The sequence below is a fragment of the Garra rufa genome, chromosome 22 (assembly GCF_049309525.1).
Source record: "Garra rufa chromosome 22, GarRuf1.0, whole genome shotgun sequence".
Lineage (NCBI taxonomy): Eukaryota > Metazoa > Chordata > Actinopteri > Cypriniformes > Cyprinidae > Garra > Garra rufa.
Genome location: NC_133382.1, coordinates 26939872 through 26956360, shown reverse-complemented (window position 1 = coordinate 26956360; position 16489 = coordinate 26939872). Strand labels below are relative to the sequence as shown.

General features: G+C 39.9%; 1 protein-coding gene across 2 annotated transcripts in view; it reads left to right on the top strand.

Moving 5' to 3' along the window:
* The first annotated feature begins 2836 nt into the window (after positions 1-2836).
* The window catches only part of nrg3b (neuregulin 3b), a 205997-nt gene continuing 192344 nt past the window's right edge, over positions 2837-16489 (top strand). For both annotated transcript variants that reach the window (XM_073828964.1, XM_073828963.1), the window contains exon 1: positions 2837-4709. In XM_073828964.1, coding sequence (XP_073685065.1) covers positions 3851-4709 — 859 coding nt within the window. In that variant the 5' untranslated portion in view covers positions 2837-3850. The remainder of the gene's footprint in view (positions 4710-16489) is intronic.

The following is a 16489-nucleotide window of genomic DNA, read 5'->3' as shown; positions in this document are numbered from 1 at the left end:
AAAAAGATGCTGCTTACTCTCGTACACAAAACGCTGATTTTTGATTTTTTTTACAAGATTTTTGTAGAGGGTTAACAATGCGTTTATCGAACAACACAAAATACATGAGTACAGAGACCAGGAGAGCCAGTTCTGGATTCTTATTTTAATATTCATTGTTGCTTAGCATAGTCTGTTTGTGAATGCCACAGAGTCAAAGTTTTATTAAACAGCAGTGTCTCTAGGTACACTACCAGTCAAAAGTTTGGACACACTTCCCCATCAAAGAGAATGGGGAAGTGTGTCCAAACTTTTGACTGGTAGTGTATGTGATCAAAAGCACAGATCATATTAGTTGACCAGTGTGATGGGAAAATATTTAAAACGGCTCTCCTTTAAAAATTGTGGCATTGATGGTATACAAAAGTTTATGTTGGTCTGAAGACACTTAAATATTTGTTTATTAAAATGAAAATGTTTATTGCAACAATAATATTTTTTACACTGAACATTTGAGTGTGAACAGGCCTTTAAGCCCCACATCTCGACAATCACATTCATTTTGAATGCAACGACCACATCTGAAAATCCAATCAACAACTGATGGACAGAACCAAGTCCCTACTGTACATTTTTCTTTCTTTTTCGATTGCCCTATACCCCCTGAGTGTTCTGGTTTGAGACAAGTCACCCTACATTGGCACCAAGACTATATGTCTCTATCTGTCTTCCAGAAGCCTCTTCTAATGTCGTCCCTCAGGCACTCAGGGGTGTGTCTGTGAGACGGCATCTGGGGGGTTTTGAACTACTTTACATGTGCTGCTCTTTTTGAACAACTACTGCTGCTGGATGTGATACTAAAACAAATCTCTTTCTGTGTTCCTTTTCTTTTCTTTTCTTTTCTTTTCTTTTCTTTTCTTTTCTTTTCTTTCTTTCTTTCTTTCTTTCTTTCTTTCTTTCTTTCTTTCTTTCTTTCTTTCTTTCCTTCCTTCCTTCCTTCCCTCATTCCTTTTATTTTATTTTCATCCTGTTACTGCCTTAATTTTGTCCTTCATTTCCTTTCTTTGTCTTTTATCTATATTTCCTTCCTTTCTTTCCTTTAATAGTTCCTTCCTTCCTTGCTTCCTTTCCTCCCCTTTCCTTTCCTTTCCTTTCCTTTCCTTTCCTTTTCTCCTTCCTTCCTTCCTTCCTTCCTTCCTGCCTTCCTTCCTTCCCTCATTCATTTTATTTCCTTTTCTTCCTGTTACTGCCTTATTTTTGTCCTTCATTTGCTTTCTTTGTTCTTTTCTCCATATTTCCTTCCTTTCTTTCCTTTAATCGTTCATTCCTCCATTGCTTCCTTTCCTTTCCTCCCTCCTTTCCTTTCCTTTGTTTCACTGCCTTATTTTCTGCCTTATTTTCTTCCTTCCTTTCTTTCACCTTTCTTTTCTCCTTATTTCCTTTCTTTTATCCTTAATCATTCACTTCCCTTTCCTTCCTTCCTTCCCTCCCTCCTCCTTTTCTTTATTCCTTCTGTCCTTCCCTTTATGTCCCTCCTTCCTTCCCTTATTATTCTTTCCAACTTTCCTTTTATTTATTTTTTGTTTCCTTCCTTCCTTTCCCTTTTCTTTTCCTTTTTTCCTCTAATCTTTCCCTTTTCACCCTTTCCTTTCTTTTATTTAAATTCATACCTTTCCTTCCTTCCCTCCTTCCTTTTTATTTCTTTTCTTCCTTTCACTGACTTATTTTCTTCCTCTTCTCCTTCCTTCTAATCAATCAATTTCCTTCCTTCCTCCTATCCCTCTTTCCTTTCCTTTCCTTTCCTTTCCTTTCCTTTCCTTTCCTTTCCTTTCCTTTCCTTTCCTTTCCTTTCCTTTCCTACTTTCTTCCTTCCCTCCTTCCATTTATTTCCTGTTACTGCCTTATTTTTGTCCTTTCCTTTTTTCCTTTCTTTTCTCCTTATTTCCTTCCTTTCTTTCCTCTGGTCCACCCTTCCTTCCTTGCTTCATAATCATTTCCTTCCTCCCCTCCCTCCTTCCTTTCCTTTCCTTTCCTTTCCTTTCCTTTCCTTTCCTTTCCTTTCCTTTCCTTTCCTTTCCTTTCCTTTCCTTTCCTTTCCTTTCCTTTCCTTTCCTTTCCTTTCTATCCTTGCTTCCCTCCCTCCTTTCCTTCCTCCCTCCCTTTTCTTATTTCCTTTCTTTCTTCCTTATGTTCCATCCGCTCTTCCCCTTCCCATTCTAGCCCTACTTATTTATTTATCTTTTATTTCCTTACTTCCTTCTCTCCCTCCCACCTTCCCATCTATGTTTCCTTCCTCTTTTCTTCATTCCCATCTTTACTCCCTTGTTCTTTCCTTCCTTCCTTCATGTTTACCTTCCCCTATTCCTATCCTTTTCTTCAAAAATCTCCCTGCTGTTCCTTGTCTGGTCACAAACAAGCTCAAGTACAGTCATTGGGCAGTTTATGTTTGTCAATCTAGACATATGCAGTCAACAAAGATGGAAGGGCCAGGAAGGAAAAAGAGTGGCTGCTCAAGAAATTTATAACTAGCATCATTCACACACCCCCACCCCTCTCTGAGACACACACACTCTAGAAAACACACATGCAGACACACACTGCAGCCTCTAAGAAAAGCAGCCGCATCAGTTTTCAGAGCAGCGCTCTCTCCTTTCCCCCCCTCCCTTCTCTATCTCACTCTCTCCCAGTCTCATGCTCACCCACTCACTCTCCCTCCTCTTCTGCTTTCTCTCCGTCGCACATTCTATCGCTGGCTCTCTCTCTCTCTCTCTCTCTCTCTCTCTCTCTCTCTCTCTTGTTTCCGCTCTCTCTCTCTCCCTCTGCTTGCTTCTCTCACACTCTGTGTGCCTGTGTTTCTGCCAAGGTCTGAGTCTTTCAGTGTGGGAATGTAGCAAGCTCAGAGACAGGACTGCCTTTGAATTCTGGTGCAATGACGGATGCAGGGCAGAGGCTCGGATGTACACTGACAGAACGGGAGAACTAAGGGCAGGGATTGGGGAAAGGATCTGATGGATTTAACCCTCGCAGCCGTCTCTGCCTGATCACAGTACATCATTCTCCCCCACTCCGCTGTTCTCTCCTGTGGGGTGGATTACCGGCTGCCCGTGTCCACTGATGCACCGCTGTAGAGACTAGAGGGAAGATCCAAGCTGCGTAGCCAGAGACGAAGTGCCGTGTCGGGGGAGAGAGAGACGCAGAGCTGTCCCTTGAGTGGAACTGTGCTTCTGCCGCTACCTGAGCTTCTCCACACACACACATATATATACACACACACACACACACACACACACACTCACACACACATACAGAGGCAGGGCTGCGCCAGCCGCGACGACCAATGCGTTAATGCAGCTGTGAGAGAAGATCTGCAGCAGGGAGCTGCCCTCGCTCAAACACTCACGGATTTATAAGGAAAATTTGACTCCGGGCAGAACGCCGACGGATCTGCAAAACTTAATTTTTGTTCTATTTTTCATCCCTATATATGGAGCGTCTTGGGAATTACCTTCGGTTCTACGGAAGCTGAACTAAACAGAGGCTTGTTCCCAAAACCCGCTCTTCTCCCAAACCCAGTCCTCTTTGATTCCCGATCGAGTGTGTGTGTATGTGCGTGTATGTGTGCGTGACTATTGGTGTCTTCGAGCTTTAGTGATTGTTTATTGTATTTGTAAAGAATTACAATTTATGTGTTTATATATATATCTATAGGCTGATGTTTGCTGTGCTGTTCATATGAGTAGTCAGTATTGCATGTATCTGTAGCTGTGGAAGAGTGTTAAATGAATATTAATGAGATGCCCAGTTTTGGCTCCCTCCCCAGCCCCCTCCGCTGCTTGCACTACTTCCTGGCTGGGCCCTGAACCCCAGAAGCATGAGTGAGAGAACGGCACTAGGGGCCACCATGGAGACCATGACCCTGGAGGAGCCCGGGGGTGAACAAGCCTCTCCCCGGGCCCCAGGGCCCCTCCGCTGTGGCCCCTGTGCGGTGTGGCCCCGCCAGCAGACCTGGCTTTGCGTTGTGCCCCTTCTGATGGGCTTTGTGGGCCTAGGCCTCAGCCTGATGCTTCTAAAATGGATTGTGGTGGGCTCAGTGCAGGATTACGTCCCGACTGACCTGGTGGACGCCAATCGCATCGGACAAGACCCCATTTTCCTATCTAAACCCAGTGCCCTGCCCAAGGGTTCCGATGGCTCCACGTCTACCACTTCCGCCACGCCCTCAGCGGCTCCGGGTTCAGCGACCCGAGCGGCTGAGGGAACAGGTACAGTGCAAAGGACTCGAATTGGGCAGTCCTCAAATCATACGGCCAGTAGCAGTAGCAGCAGTGGAGGAGGTGGCGGGGCCTTAGGGGGAGGCTCAGGAAACAGAGCTCCACACCTGCATAACAGAGTGGGAACACGATTGACCAACACCACCACCGCCACCCGAGACGCCAATCCTGCCCCACCGGGAGGAAAGGAGGTGACCCCGCGCAGCACCACTGTCCGAAAACCCAACGGGGACAGTGGGAGCCGAAATGCATCTCCTTCGGCACGGGCTGGGCCGCCGACTACGACCGCCACGAGCACGACAACCACTATGATTATGATGAGCACAACCACCACCCAAGCAGCCCAACCGACCTCCACTCTTGCATCCCCCTCCAAGCCCGGTCAGCGCTGGAACCATGGGCGCTCCTCCAAGGGCCCTTCAACCAAGCCAACTCGCCCACACCATCGCTTCAGGACGCGTAAGTGTGATCATCTAAACATTTTGATCATATACATGCATGGATGTGGGTGTGTAGATATGTGTGCATGAGAAACACATTATACACATTATTTTGCTTGCTTCCAATAAAATCCCTTCCCAAATTCTTATGCATCAGGATTGATACCTATTCCAGCTCTCTTCTCGGCATTACAAAAGAGGCAGTCAAGCAGTCTAATAGTGTTCGTTCATTAGTTCTGCATGTTAATGAGAGAGCACATAGGCGACTGTTTTTCATCTCTGTCTTTATCCTCTCTGTATCATGTGGACACAATGCTGTCCACTTGCTTGTTTGTTTCATATCAATTTTCAGGAATAATGACTCCCAGTGTTGCAGCTTCCGTTTTTTCCCAATCGCATTAGCATGTTCTTCCTTTTAAAGTAGGTCTATTGTTAGAGAGAGATTTTTCCTGATCTAAAGCAGACGCTCAAGGTGAGAAGACGAGAGACAGATAGAAGGCAAAGGCAAAAGAGGAAGTGTAGTGCTGGTGAGGGTGCTGGCTGCTCTCGTCCTGTCAGTGGAGATCAGGTCTTAGGGTGGAGATTCCATTTAGATAAGTAAAGATATGAGTACTGCAGTAGGTATGGTAGACTTGAGGCAGTGGATACACGCTAAGACACTCACGCAGTGAGTGTGCACACACACACACACACACACACACACACACACACACACACACACACTAGAGAGAACTGAAGAAGAGAGATATGGGAGCGCTGCAAATGGAAAATAGTATTTACATTGTAATCTGTGTGTACATGACTCCATGTATGTCCTTATACGTCTGTACGATAATGCTGTCAGTTCCAGTGTCAGCATTGCTATTTTAAAATTGTAGCTGTCAGGGCACAGGCTACTCATATTTTGTCAAGCTAGTAGTTTGCTACATTAAAGCTACTACTACTTATTCTTTCAAATGCATACCTAGTTATTTGCATACCTTGGTATATTAGTTATTTTTGTATTTTATAATTTAATTAGCTGTATTTGTCTGGCGTGGGGGATTTAAATAAATAAGCTATGTCAATTAGGGTTGCTACTGTATACTAACACCATATAAATGCAGTAAATTGTGAAATATTATTGCAATTTAAAAGAACTATTTTCTATTTGAATATATTTCAAATGTAATTTCACCCTGTGATGGATTTTCAGCAGCCATAGTCTTCAGTGTGACATGATCTTTCATAAATCATTCTGATATGCTGATTTGAAGCTCAAGAAGCATTTCTTATTTATTATTGATGTTGAAAATGTATCTATGCTGAAATATTTTTGTTGAAACAAGGATGCATCTGTTCATTTACATTAACCCTGAACAAATCGATTCAATAGAATGAATCTGACATCGCAATGCTATATGTGAGAGAAATTTTAGAAGGGAGAACGTTTGATTGTACCCACATTTGGTCACACTGTACACTGTAAACAAAATCTGTAGAAATTACAGTATTACTGGCAGCTTGTTTCCAGTAACTTACTGTAGATTTAAATTTATGCTATTTACTGGCAACAGTTTGTTCAAAGTTAATTGAACATTAAACATTAACAAGTCTTTATCTTTACAGAATAAAACTAAAATAACAGCCTCATGCAAAGCATTCTGGGAACCAAAATCTGAAGGAAAAAAACAGAAAAAGGTTGATGAAGGTTTCTGGTTCCCAGAATGCTTTGCAGTAGGTTGTTATTTTATAGTTTTATTCTGTAAAGACAAAGACTTGTTAATGTTTAATGTTCATTTAACTTTGAACAAACTGTTGCCAGTAAATAACATAAATTAAAAATCTACAGTAAGTTACTGGCAACCAGCTGCAGAACTACAGCAAATTTTTTACAGTGTATGGTACACATTGGTGTAAGTAGCTTGTTATTGGAAAAGCTACACTAATTTGAAAGAAGCCAATCTACTTTCAAGGTACTGAGTTAGTGAGTTTGAATTAGTTATTCTCAACCACTGCACAATTCACTCATGAATCCCAAAAGAATGTGTTATTCAAACAAAATCCCAGTTTGTTTTCATTGACTGAAAAATTGAATGATGAATTAGCTTTAGTCTGAATGTTAATTTGATGTACTTTTGTAATCAAATCTGAAACGTTGTTTATTTATAAAGCAAGGTGTTAAAAGCAGGCCATCAATTCAGTGTGTCAGCACCAATTAGCTAGCGTGGAGTTTGAATGTCATCCAGTCCTGGGACTTTAAACAGCCCCTCACAATGAAAAGACAATTGCAGAGATAACTTAAATGCATTTCACATTACTGCTCCCGCTTCTTCTTCCTCTTCAATAATTGTATCTTGGAAATCACAGAGAGGTTTATAGCGCATACAAATCTAAGCAGTTAACCATGGTTTGTGTATTCTTATAAGGAAAACAAGTCAAGATCTGCTTCTTTTTGCCCCTGGGCGACGTTCCCATAGCTGACTTTTATGTAAAGAATATATATATAATTTTTTTTATAGTTATGTGTGAATATGTAAACTGAATCCAACACCCAAGTCAACAGTGAGAACATAGCAAACTGCTTGTATAAAGAGAAGCTGATGTATAATTTAATACCACACGTTCTCTCTTTCACAGTGCAGTGAATTTTCTCTTGAGCTGAAAGTGCCCTGAAGCGAATACTGATAAGGGAAGGGTGGGGGCAAAGAAGGGCCCTGACCCCGGGGCCAGAGAAGAACAAGAAACCATGCTTTTGGCCAGGGTTCTTGCAGACCACATGTCTGTCTTTTTTATTTATTAATGCGTTGACATTGTCTTTGTCAGGGTCATTGGTAAAACTCAAAGGACATATGACAAAGTGGGCCCTTGTAGTGGTTCCTGACTGAAAAATGCAAATATTAAAATGGCTAATGAAAAACATGCAAGCAAATAGATATATTAGTTTGGGGTTGGTAAAATGTTTTTTAAAAGTTTCTTATGCTTACTAAGGCTGTATTTATTTGATTAACAATACAATAAAACAGCAATTTCCCCAATAGCATTATCATGTTCTCCTATTTGCAGCTGTGAAAAATTAATATGATTTAAATTGACTTCAGTCTTCAGTGTCACATGATCCTTCAGAAATCATTCTAATATGCTGATTGAGTGCTTAACAAACATTTCTTATCCCAGTTGAAAATGGTAGTGCTGCTTTATACAATTAAAATTCAATTCAAATTCAATATTTAACTTGACCAAAACCTTAGTGGGCACCCAACTCACAGGGTCCATGATAATGTACCTGGTTTGCCCACATGACAGAAAACATTGTTGTATGGTGCATTAATGCAGTGATATGCTTTGTCGAACAGTGTTCAGCTTTCTGAAAGCATGTGGAATTTCTATATATTGTGAAATATGAGATGGCTAGAGTGCAGATTTGATTCTTGGAATAGATCTGCATCAAACAAGGGAGGTGTTATTGTTGGGCCAAGCTGTTTTATGAATAGAAATGGCAAATAGAAAAAAAAGTAGTGGACTGTAAGTTAGATTTTGAATGTGCAATGTTGTGTCGGGTAATACATCACTGTATAATATAATACAAGCCCGTTCCGCCCCTGCTTGGACTTTCTCTCAGAGGATCGTCTGAGAGGGAACATGATGAAATGCACTGGTAGCGGCCATGTGCGAACGCATTCATCTTTACGACTGCAAAATGATCTCATGTTTTGGTGGGACTTGTATGGTAATGCACCGGGAGAGACTATGTTGTATTTTCCATAGGAGCCCAATTCAATAAGTGAGACACTAACATGGTTTAAAAATCGCCCCAATGAGAGCGCATCTCTCATTCATATCTGTATTATTATCCCATTGTTCTGAAGGATGACATGCAGCCGTCCATTAGCCGCAGCGCTGAAACCTGAGCTGCTCATCTTCTTCCCTGCCTTCCGACTCCATTTCTTTCACCCTGATGCACACCGTCCTCCGCCTTTACATTTCTTACTCTAATATTATCTTTTATTCAGTTCTCCTCCTCCTTCTTATCCTTATTTCCTAGTCTTCATGCCTGAGTATTCTGTATGTGTTTTTTCACAGTTTGTCTCAGTGTCCTATCTATGTTCGGGGTTGATTTGGCTCAGGGGCCAAGCCTCATTACTTCCTGTGTAAGGAGGCAGTGGGCGGCTGGCGCTCTAAATGCAGCTGGCTATCTGCCTTTGGGGGGCGGGGAGGCTTCTTCACTGACACATCATTGTGATTCCACGCACACCTTCCGTGGCACAGTCGGAAGCCGGCGTGGTTGAGCGGATTTTGTCAGGTATGAAAGCGCAGCGGCATCGGGAGAGAGAGACACCGAGAACATGTCAGGCTAAAGCCTTGGGAAAAACATAGCCAGAAAATCACACTTCGGCTGCTAAAATAGAAGGCTCGAGGATGAGAAAAGCTCTGACGTGGCGATTAATAATTTTGACGTGCTAACACGTAGCACGCGCTTGAGTGCGGCGCACGCCGCAACCCCTGTGGCTCTAGAGGGGAAGGTGTACCATAAAATCATACACAGGGATTAAAGACAGAAATCCATTTAGCGCCGTCTCATGGGAGGTCAGCGAGGCTTTCGCCCGGGCCAAGAGGAGCGTAGTTCCAGCTGCTGCTGCCACGCTGCTCTCCCCAGATACCAGCAACAGGGTAGCCACGTGATGCCGGACCACCAATCACAACCGTAGAGGCTCAGAGAGTGAGAGACGAACCTTGAGGGAGAACTTCTCACTCCATCTGATGTTTTCCAGGCCGCTCCGAAATGAAGCACCGCTTTTATCTTGCAGATTAACTGACTTTTATCGGCAAAAAGTGACGTGACATTTTCAGCGGACTTCCAAGATGTCCTCGTGGTCTTTGTGTAACTGTGCACTTACAGACAGTCCTCTCCGGAGCGGCCTTGTTTGTTAGTGACATTTTAGTTCGCTGTGAGCGCCTGGCTCTCTCCTCTGTCTGGAGAGAGGGCGAGATTAATGCGCCCCGATGTGTACTTGCGGTAAGTGGCAGTGAAGGCCATCTTAGGCTTCTTTAATGTCACCGCGTGATTTATGTGGACAAAATGTCCGCTGGGAAGCCGAGAGTTTGGGGGGGGGGGTGGACGAATGTGTCGCATTGGAGGCTAAAATATTAATGCACGGAAAGAGAAACATGTAGAACGCATGTGGCAGGAAGTCTAAATAATTGATGAGGCCTCTTTTTAAAAGTGGTGAGAATGTCCCATTCCAAGCACTGGGAAATGGAGTTGTGTGCATGTTTTTCACCACAACACAGTCTTTCAACATAAGTGATATGATGGAGCGTTTCATGTACAAACACAAAATGCTACAACCTGCTTGTACCCGCTTGTACATCTGTCCTTGTGCAGCTTCTTTTACCTTGTGTAATTCACAGACAAATGGGAATTGCAGAATGATCCTGTGCAGAGAAAACAATATCTTGAGGAGGTGAAAGTGAACTGAATTTTTGCCTACTGAAAAGACATTTTGTGCTGGTCAAGTCTGGTTTGTGCTCTTTTGGTGTTTCTAGCTTTTTATCAATACTGCAGCACAGGCTTCCTATGAAAAGAAAATGTGTTCCCATATTTCAGTTTTCATTGCTTGCCATAGAGAGTTGTTCAGAATCTGCATGCACAATAAAGAGCTGCTTCATTGCTGACAAGCAAAGACATTCGCAAGGTTTGCTTCTTACAATGGATTGTTAATATACATATCATCCAATGCTCTTTTTTTGTCTTCTAAAGTATCCCATTACTATTTCAGTGTAAGAAACTGCAAATGATTCAGTGAACTCTCTGAATGAATCATATGCAATCTCTATTAAACAAGATTTTATCAGCAATGTTTTACTGGGGCGCAGTTGTATTTCACTAGGGCTTGTGGCCCAATAAAACGCCCCTGTTCCAAACCCAACATAGTTCTACGAAACTGAACAAAAAAGTACCTATATCAAGAAATCACTGCAGTTTCCAGGTGAAATTAACACTAGAGGCAGTGAAACTGATCATTTTTATTCCTTTTCACACAAAGTATGAATTACAGGTACAGGATCTGGATTAATTAAACCTAATTTTCACACTATTATGTGCAGAACAATATGTTATGACTTGAAAACAAATGTAACATCCTGTACAATTTTAAAACAGATACTGATGAACATTGTTGTCACTTATACAACTTCATATGCATGAGTTTTCTAGTTTGGTAGGTTTGCTCAGTAGCTAACGTGATATAGCATTGTACTTGAATGACGAAGAGCTTCAGTACGAACCCTGTGAAACTACGGTTTGACAAAAGCACGGCTGCATCAACAAATGCATTTTTCTATCACTTATGCATTTATTAACATGTGTATAGGTTTAGGATTGGGTTTGATGTAGGGGATATTTCAAACATGATAGAGCGTTCACGGTATTTGAAGTATGAACAGCCTCAATACACCTCAAGCAGTTTATTAAAATTGCAGCAATACTATATGTGCCTGTAAAAATGTAATAAAAACATGCCATGGTCACGTATTGAATGTGTGTATTAGTGTCACTCACAGGACATTTCACTTTAAACCTGTCACAAAACTGTGCAGTAAGGTATGTAATCACGTTGTTGCAGAAATGTATCTAAAGGCACGTATTTTCATAAACCTGGGTAGTCCAAACCAAAGGCTGGCTTTGTTCTGTGAAGGTCCTGGTTGCTTAATAAGCACCATAAAAGTGGTCTTTTAGCACTTTACTCCCAACTCTTATGAAGCCTTACAATAGTTTTGTGTAAGAAAAGGACCATGCTGTCTATGTTGATCTTTTATTCTTTGGTCTCTTATATTGCCTTTCCTACCACCTACCCATTTGTTCATAGGCTGAAACTCACATCTTGTTCTATAACAAGATATGACATGACATTATTGCATACTGCTGTGGCAGAGTAAAGGGGATTACAGTTCAGTTATTGCATATCCCCTGTATTGAATTACGCAAGTTATCAGCTCGCCTCTGAATGGATAGATAAGCATAGATGGAAGTGACATTTGGGCTTTCTGCACCTGGTACGTTGGAACGCTCATAAGAGGCTAAAGTACTTAGAGAAGAATGGTACTGTATGTATTTGTGGATGGAGACTCCATTTTGACACTCTTCTCTAGCTTGAGTTGGTGCACTGGCCTGTGGGGAGAGCAGGTGCTGTCAAACGACTGCATTGAAATGCTTTGCAGGCTCGCTCTGATGCGCTGCATCATCCACCTGGACTGGGGAAATTGCTTGAAAAATTATTATTTGCATAAATATACTGGTTATATACACTAACCGTTAAACATTTTTGGACAGTAAGATTGAAAGTTTTTTTAAAAGAAGCCTGCATTTATTTGATCCAAAATACAGCAAAAGCAGTAATATTGTGAACTATTTTTCTGTTTAAATATATATTGTAATGTAATTTATTCCTGTCATCAAAGCTTAATTTTCAGCATAATTACTAGTCTTCAATGTCCTTCAGAAATCATTTCAATATGCTGATTTGCTGTTCAAGAAACATTTTTTATTATGTTTATCAATATTTCAAACAGTTCATTTTAATTTTTTTTAGCAGGATTCTTTGATGAATAGAAAGTTCCAAAGATCTGAAATGAAAAGCCTTTGTTAAATTATACACTATTACATTCAAAAGCTTTGAGTCAGTATATTTTTTAGGAAGGAAATTATAGAAATGAATACTTTTTGTAGCAAGGATGCTTTAAATTGATCAAAAGTGACGATAAAGACATTCATAATGTTACAAAAGAGCAGCAAATCGGAATATTAGAATGATTTCTGAAGGATTGTGTGACTGAAGTTATGATGCTAAAAACTCAGCTTTGAAATCACAGGAATAAATTACATTTGAAAATATATTCAAATAGAAAACAGTTATTTTAAATAGTAAAAATATTTCAAAATTGTACTGTTTTTGCTGTACTTTGAAATAAATGCAGGCTTGGTGACCAGAAGAGACATCTTTAAAAAACATTAAGTCTAGTTTACATTTTGATGATGATACAACAATCCCAAGTTGCTGTACTTTAATGTTGATATATTATAGATTCATTGTTTAAATTACCCCAAAAGTTCAAATCATTTTCATGGTGATACAGATTATACAAAACAATGATTAGGGCGCCTGGAGATGTGGTTGTTACTGATTTATTTGATAATCATCTTTCTTAAAAATAACTATAATGTGTTGTGTTGTAAAATGCATTGAATTAATTGTAATGTATCCTTTTTCAATCTTACTCTAATTGTTATGAGCAATCCATTGGACCTGTTGGCCTCTATAATCATTCCCAATTTCTCACTATTAGTGACGGCCTTGAATATTCCTGTTTAAATTATATAAGGTATTCTGCACTGAAAACCTGAAAAAGCACAGAAAAAGGTCCTGCTAACAACAAATGACACATTCTTATCAAACACTTTAAGACCTTTTTTTAAAAAAGGACAATTTATTCCCCAGTGCATCTCATTTGTGTATTATTTGAAAAAAAAAAAAAAAAAAAAAAAAGGGTGGCCGGTAACACTGAGCATTAAATTATGAATGGGCCTAATTTGTGAGAAATTAAGCGTAGAATGTTTTCAAAAGCAAACTACAGGCTGTAAGTGCTAAAAACCCTTTTCTTTTCTTAGCAGGTGAAGATGAAACAATAAAATGGATTCTGAATGCATGAGAAATTGAGACTGTAAACACTGTAATCAGAAAATGATTATTATTGCTACTAGTGCACATTGTTTGGAAAATGAGCTTTGATTGTATACGTTTGTGTTTGGAAAAATGAAGAGGGAGAGCGTAAAAGTAGCTTTTGTTTTTGTATTTAATGCATTTGTAGGATTTGTATACTGTGTGTGTGTGTGTGTGTGAGTGTGTGTGTGTGTGTGTGTGTGTGTGTGTGTGTGTGTGTGTGTGTGTGTGTGTGTGTGTGTGTATAAGTGTGTGTGGGCGATGAAAGTGAGCAGAGCTGTCCAGAGATCTAGTGTTGGGCTCATTGGTGTAATCCTGGCATGGTAAAAGCTTTGAAGCGATAATGTAAACGACTCCAAGCTCAATGTTGTGCTCACCCCCAAACTCTGGCTCTCCTCTAATCTCCCATCTTCCATGTTTATCTCTCTTCCTCATTCCCTTCTGTTTCCCAGTAACGATCCGTGACCCCAGCACGCCGCGTTCCGCCCCAAAACAAAGTTTGCACATCTCCTGAATAATGAGAGGAAGACATGCGAGTCTCAGGGACTCATCGACTGGAGCTACACGAAAGGGCTGCTCAACCTGTCAGGCAACAGTGTGAATTATAAAATAGGATGCTCTGCTGAGGATCTTCTCCCCACAACATCTCTCACTTTCCATTTGAAGTGAAATATTAAATCATTGATAGTTGAGTTACACAGCAACAATACCAAGCATTTCTTAAAGCACCTGTCACAGACAGACAGAAAGGAACTCCAGCGCAGGGAATGTGTTTGATCTGCTCAACATGCAACAAAGCACATAAAAATAGCTCTGTAGAAAAAAAGGCAGGAAGATGCACTTTGACGTTGGCGCGCTCTGGAGTGATGCCTTACTTGCAGTCATTTGCCAAGCATGACATGTAGTTTGTTCCTTTTACCTGAATGCACTTGTTGTTCGAATCACACTCAGGTACACCTTCAGGTGTCTGGTACGATTTGTTCCTTTAGGCATGCCAAATATTTATGGATTTATTCTTTACTGTATTGCTTTTTAAACCGGTCATTTTCTTTTCTATCGGCGTGTTCCACATTTGGCTTCAATTTTTGAAGAAATGGCATGGTTTTGGGGTTCTTCTGGCAGCGTCGTTAATTCGGCACGGTTACTAATCTTTACTGGGTAGTGTACTGCAGAAATGTCTGCAATTGCATTCAGCTTCCCCCTGTGGTGCTGGCCCAGATGTCATTACTTAAGGATTTCAGACGGCAGATTTATTGTGCTGCCATCAGGTTCTTGCAAGCGCCGTATGTGAAAATATATGTGTTTTAGTGGGTACCTAGGGCTGGGTGATATGGTCCAAATTGTTATCACAATAATTCTGTATCTTATGACACTGAAATTTATCACAATATTCATTTACCGTTAATCAGGAAAGAAATGCTTTACACATGTTTGTTAGAGCTAGATAATGAATGTAACATTATATGTTCTCTCTTTTCCTTTTAATTGTGTTACCATTTATTCATTACCTAAACAATGTCTAATTAAAGGGACAGTTCACACAAAAATGAAAATTCTGTCATTAATTATTCACCCTCATGTCGTTTCAAACACGTAAGAAACTTTGTTCATCTTAGGAACAAAAATTAAGATATTTTTTGATGAAATCCGAAAGCTGACCCAACATAGACAGCAATGTAATTACTATATTTAAGAGCCAGAAAGGTAGTAAGGACTTCTATAAAATAGTCCATGTGACATCTGTGATTTGACCTTAATTTTATTAAGCTATGAGAATACCATTTGTGCGCAAAGAAAACAAAAACAACTTTTTCCGACAATTTCTTCTCTTCCATGTGAGTCTTTGGTGTGCGTTCACAAGAGTGCCAAGACCCATGCATAGTAATAATATTGCTGTCAATGCAGGGTAAGAAAGCTTTTGTGTCCTGAAGATGAACACAGGTTTTATGGGTTTGAAACGAAATAAGGATCATTAATGTAATAAAGTAATTAATGACATAATTTTCATTTTTAGGTGAGCTATCCCTTTAAATTTGTCATGAAAAATGATAGTGACTCTTGGACCAGCTCTGGAGATTAAGTTTCACATGATTAAGCTGTCCGCATATGTGACCCTGGACCACAAAACCAATTCTTTTTAATTTTTAAATTGATTTAATTGAAGAAAAAATGCTCTTAATTGATGTATGGTTTGTTAGGATAAGACCATTTTTGGCCAATATACAACTATTTGAAAACCTAGAATTTGAGGGTGCAAAAAAATCTAAATATTGAGAAAATGAAGTAAAAAAACGTGTTGTATTGATGGTAGGAAATTTACAAAATATCTTCATGCACGTGATCTTTACGTAATATCCTAATGATTTTTGGCATAAAAGAAAAAGAAAAAAGTAATTTCGACCCATACAATGTATTTTTGTCAAAATAACCTATTTGTTTACAATCAAACTCTACAAAGTAGCTACCTTTTGATTTATAATATCATAAGTATCCATTTGTTTAAATTGTTTTCAGATTTATACTAAAAGCTGATTGAAAAAAACTTTCTACTGATGTATGGTTTGTTAGAATAGGACAATATTTGGCCGAGATACAACAATTTGAAAATCTGGAATCTGAGGGTGCAAAAACATCAAAATATTGTGTAAATCACCTTTAAAGCTGTCCAAATGAAGTTCTTATGCATATTACTAATCAAAAATTAAGTTTTGATGTATTTACGGTAGTAAATTTACAAAACATCTTCATGGAACATGATCTTTACTTAATATCCTTTTGATTTTTGGCATTAAAGAAAAATCGACATAAATCAACATAAATTTTATCGTGACCTTGATATGATATTGTTTATTACCCAGCCCTATGAGTACCTATATACATGTAGTTTGTCCAAGTCTTTATTAGGTTTATCTAAAGGGAGAAGTGCAAGAAGCTAACTCACATGCTAACTTGGATTCACACGGCTACTGATTTTCCAGAAAAGTAGCTAGCTAGTAGAGTATTCACGGGTCAGTGTTTACCTTATGAAAATGACTCACCATACGCCTTGCAGCATCAGCGGTCTTAGCTGTTTTTGGCAAGTCCAACACTGTGTTTACGG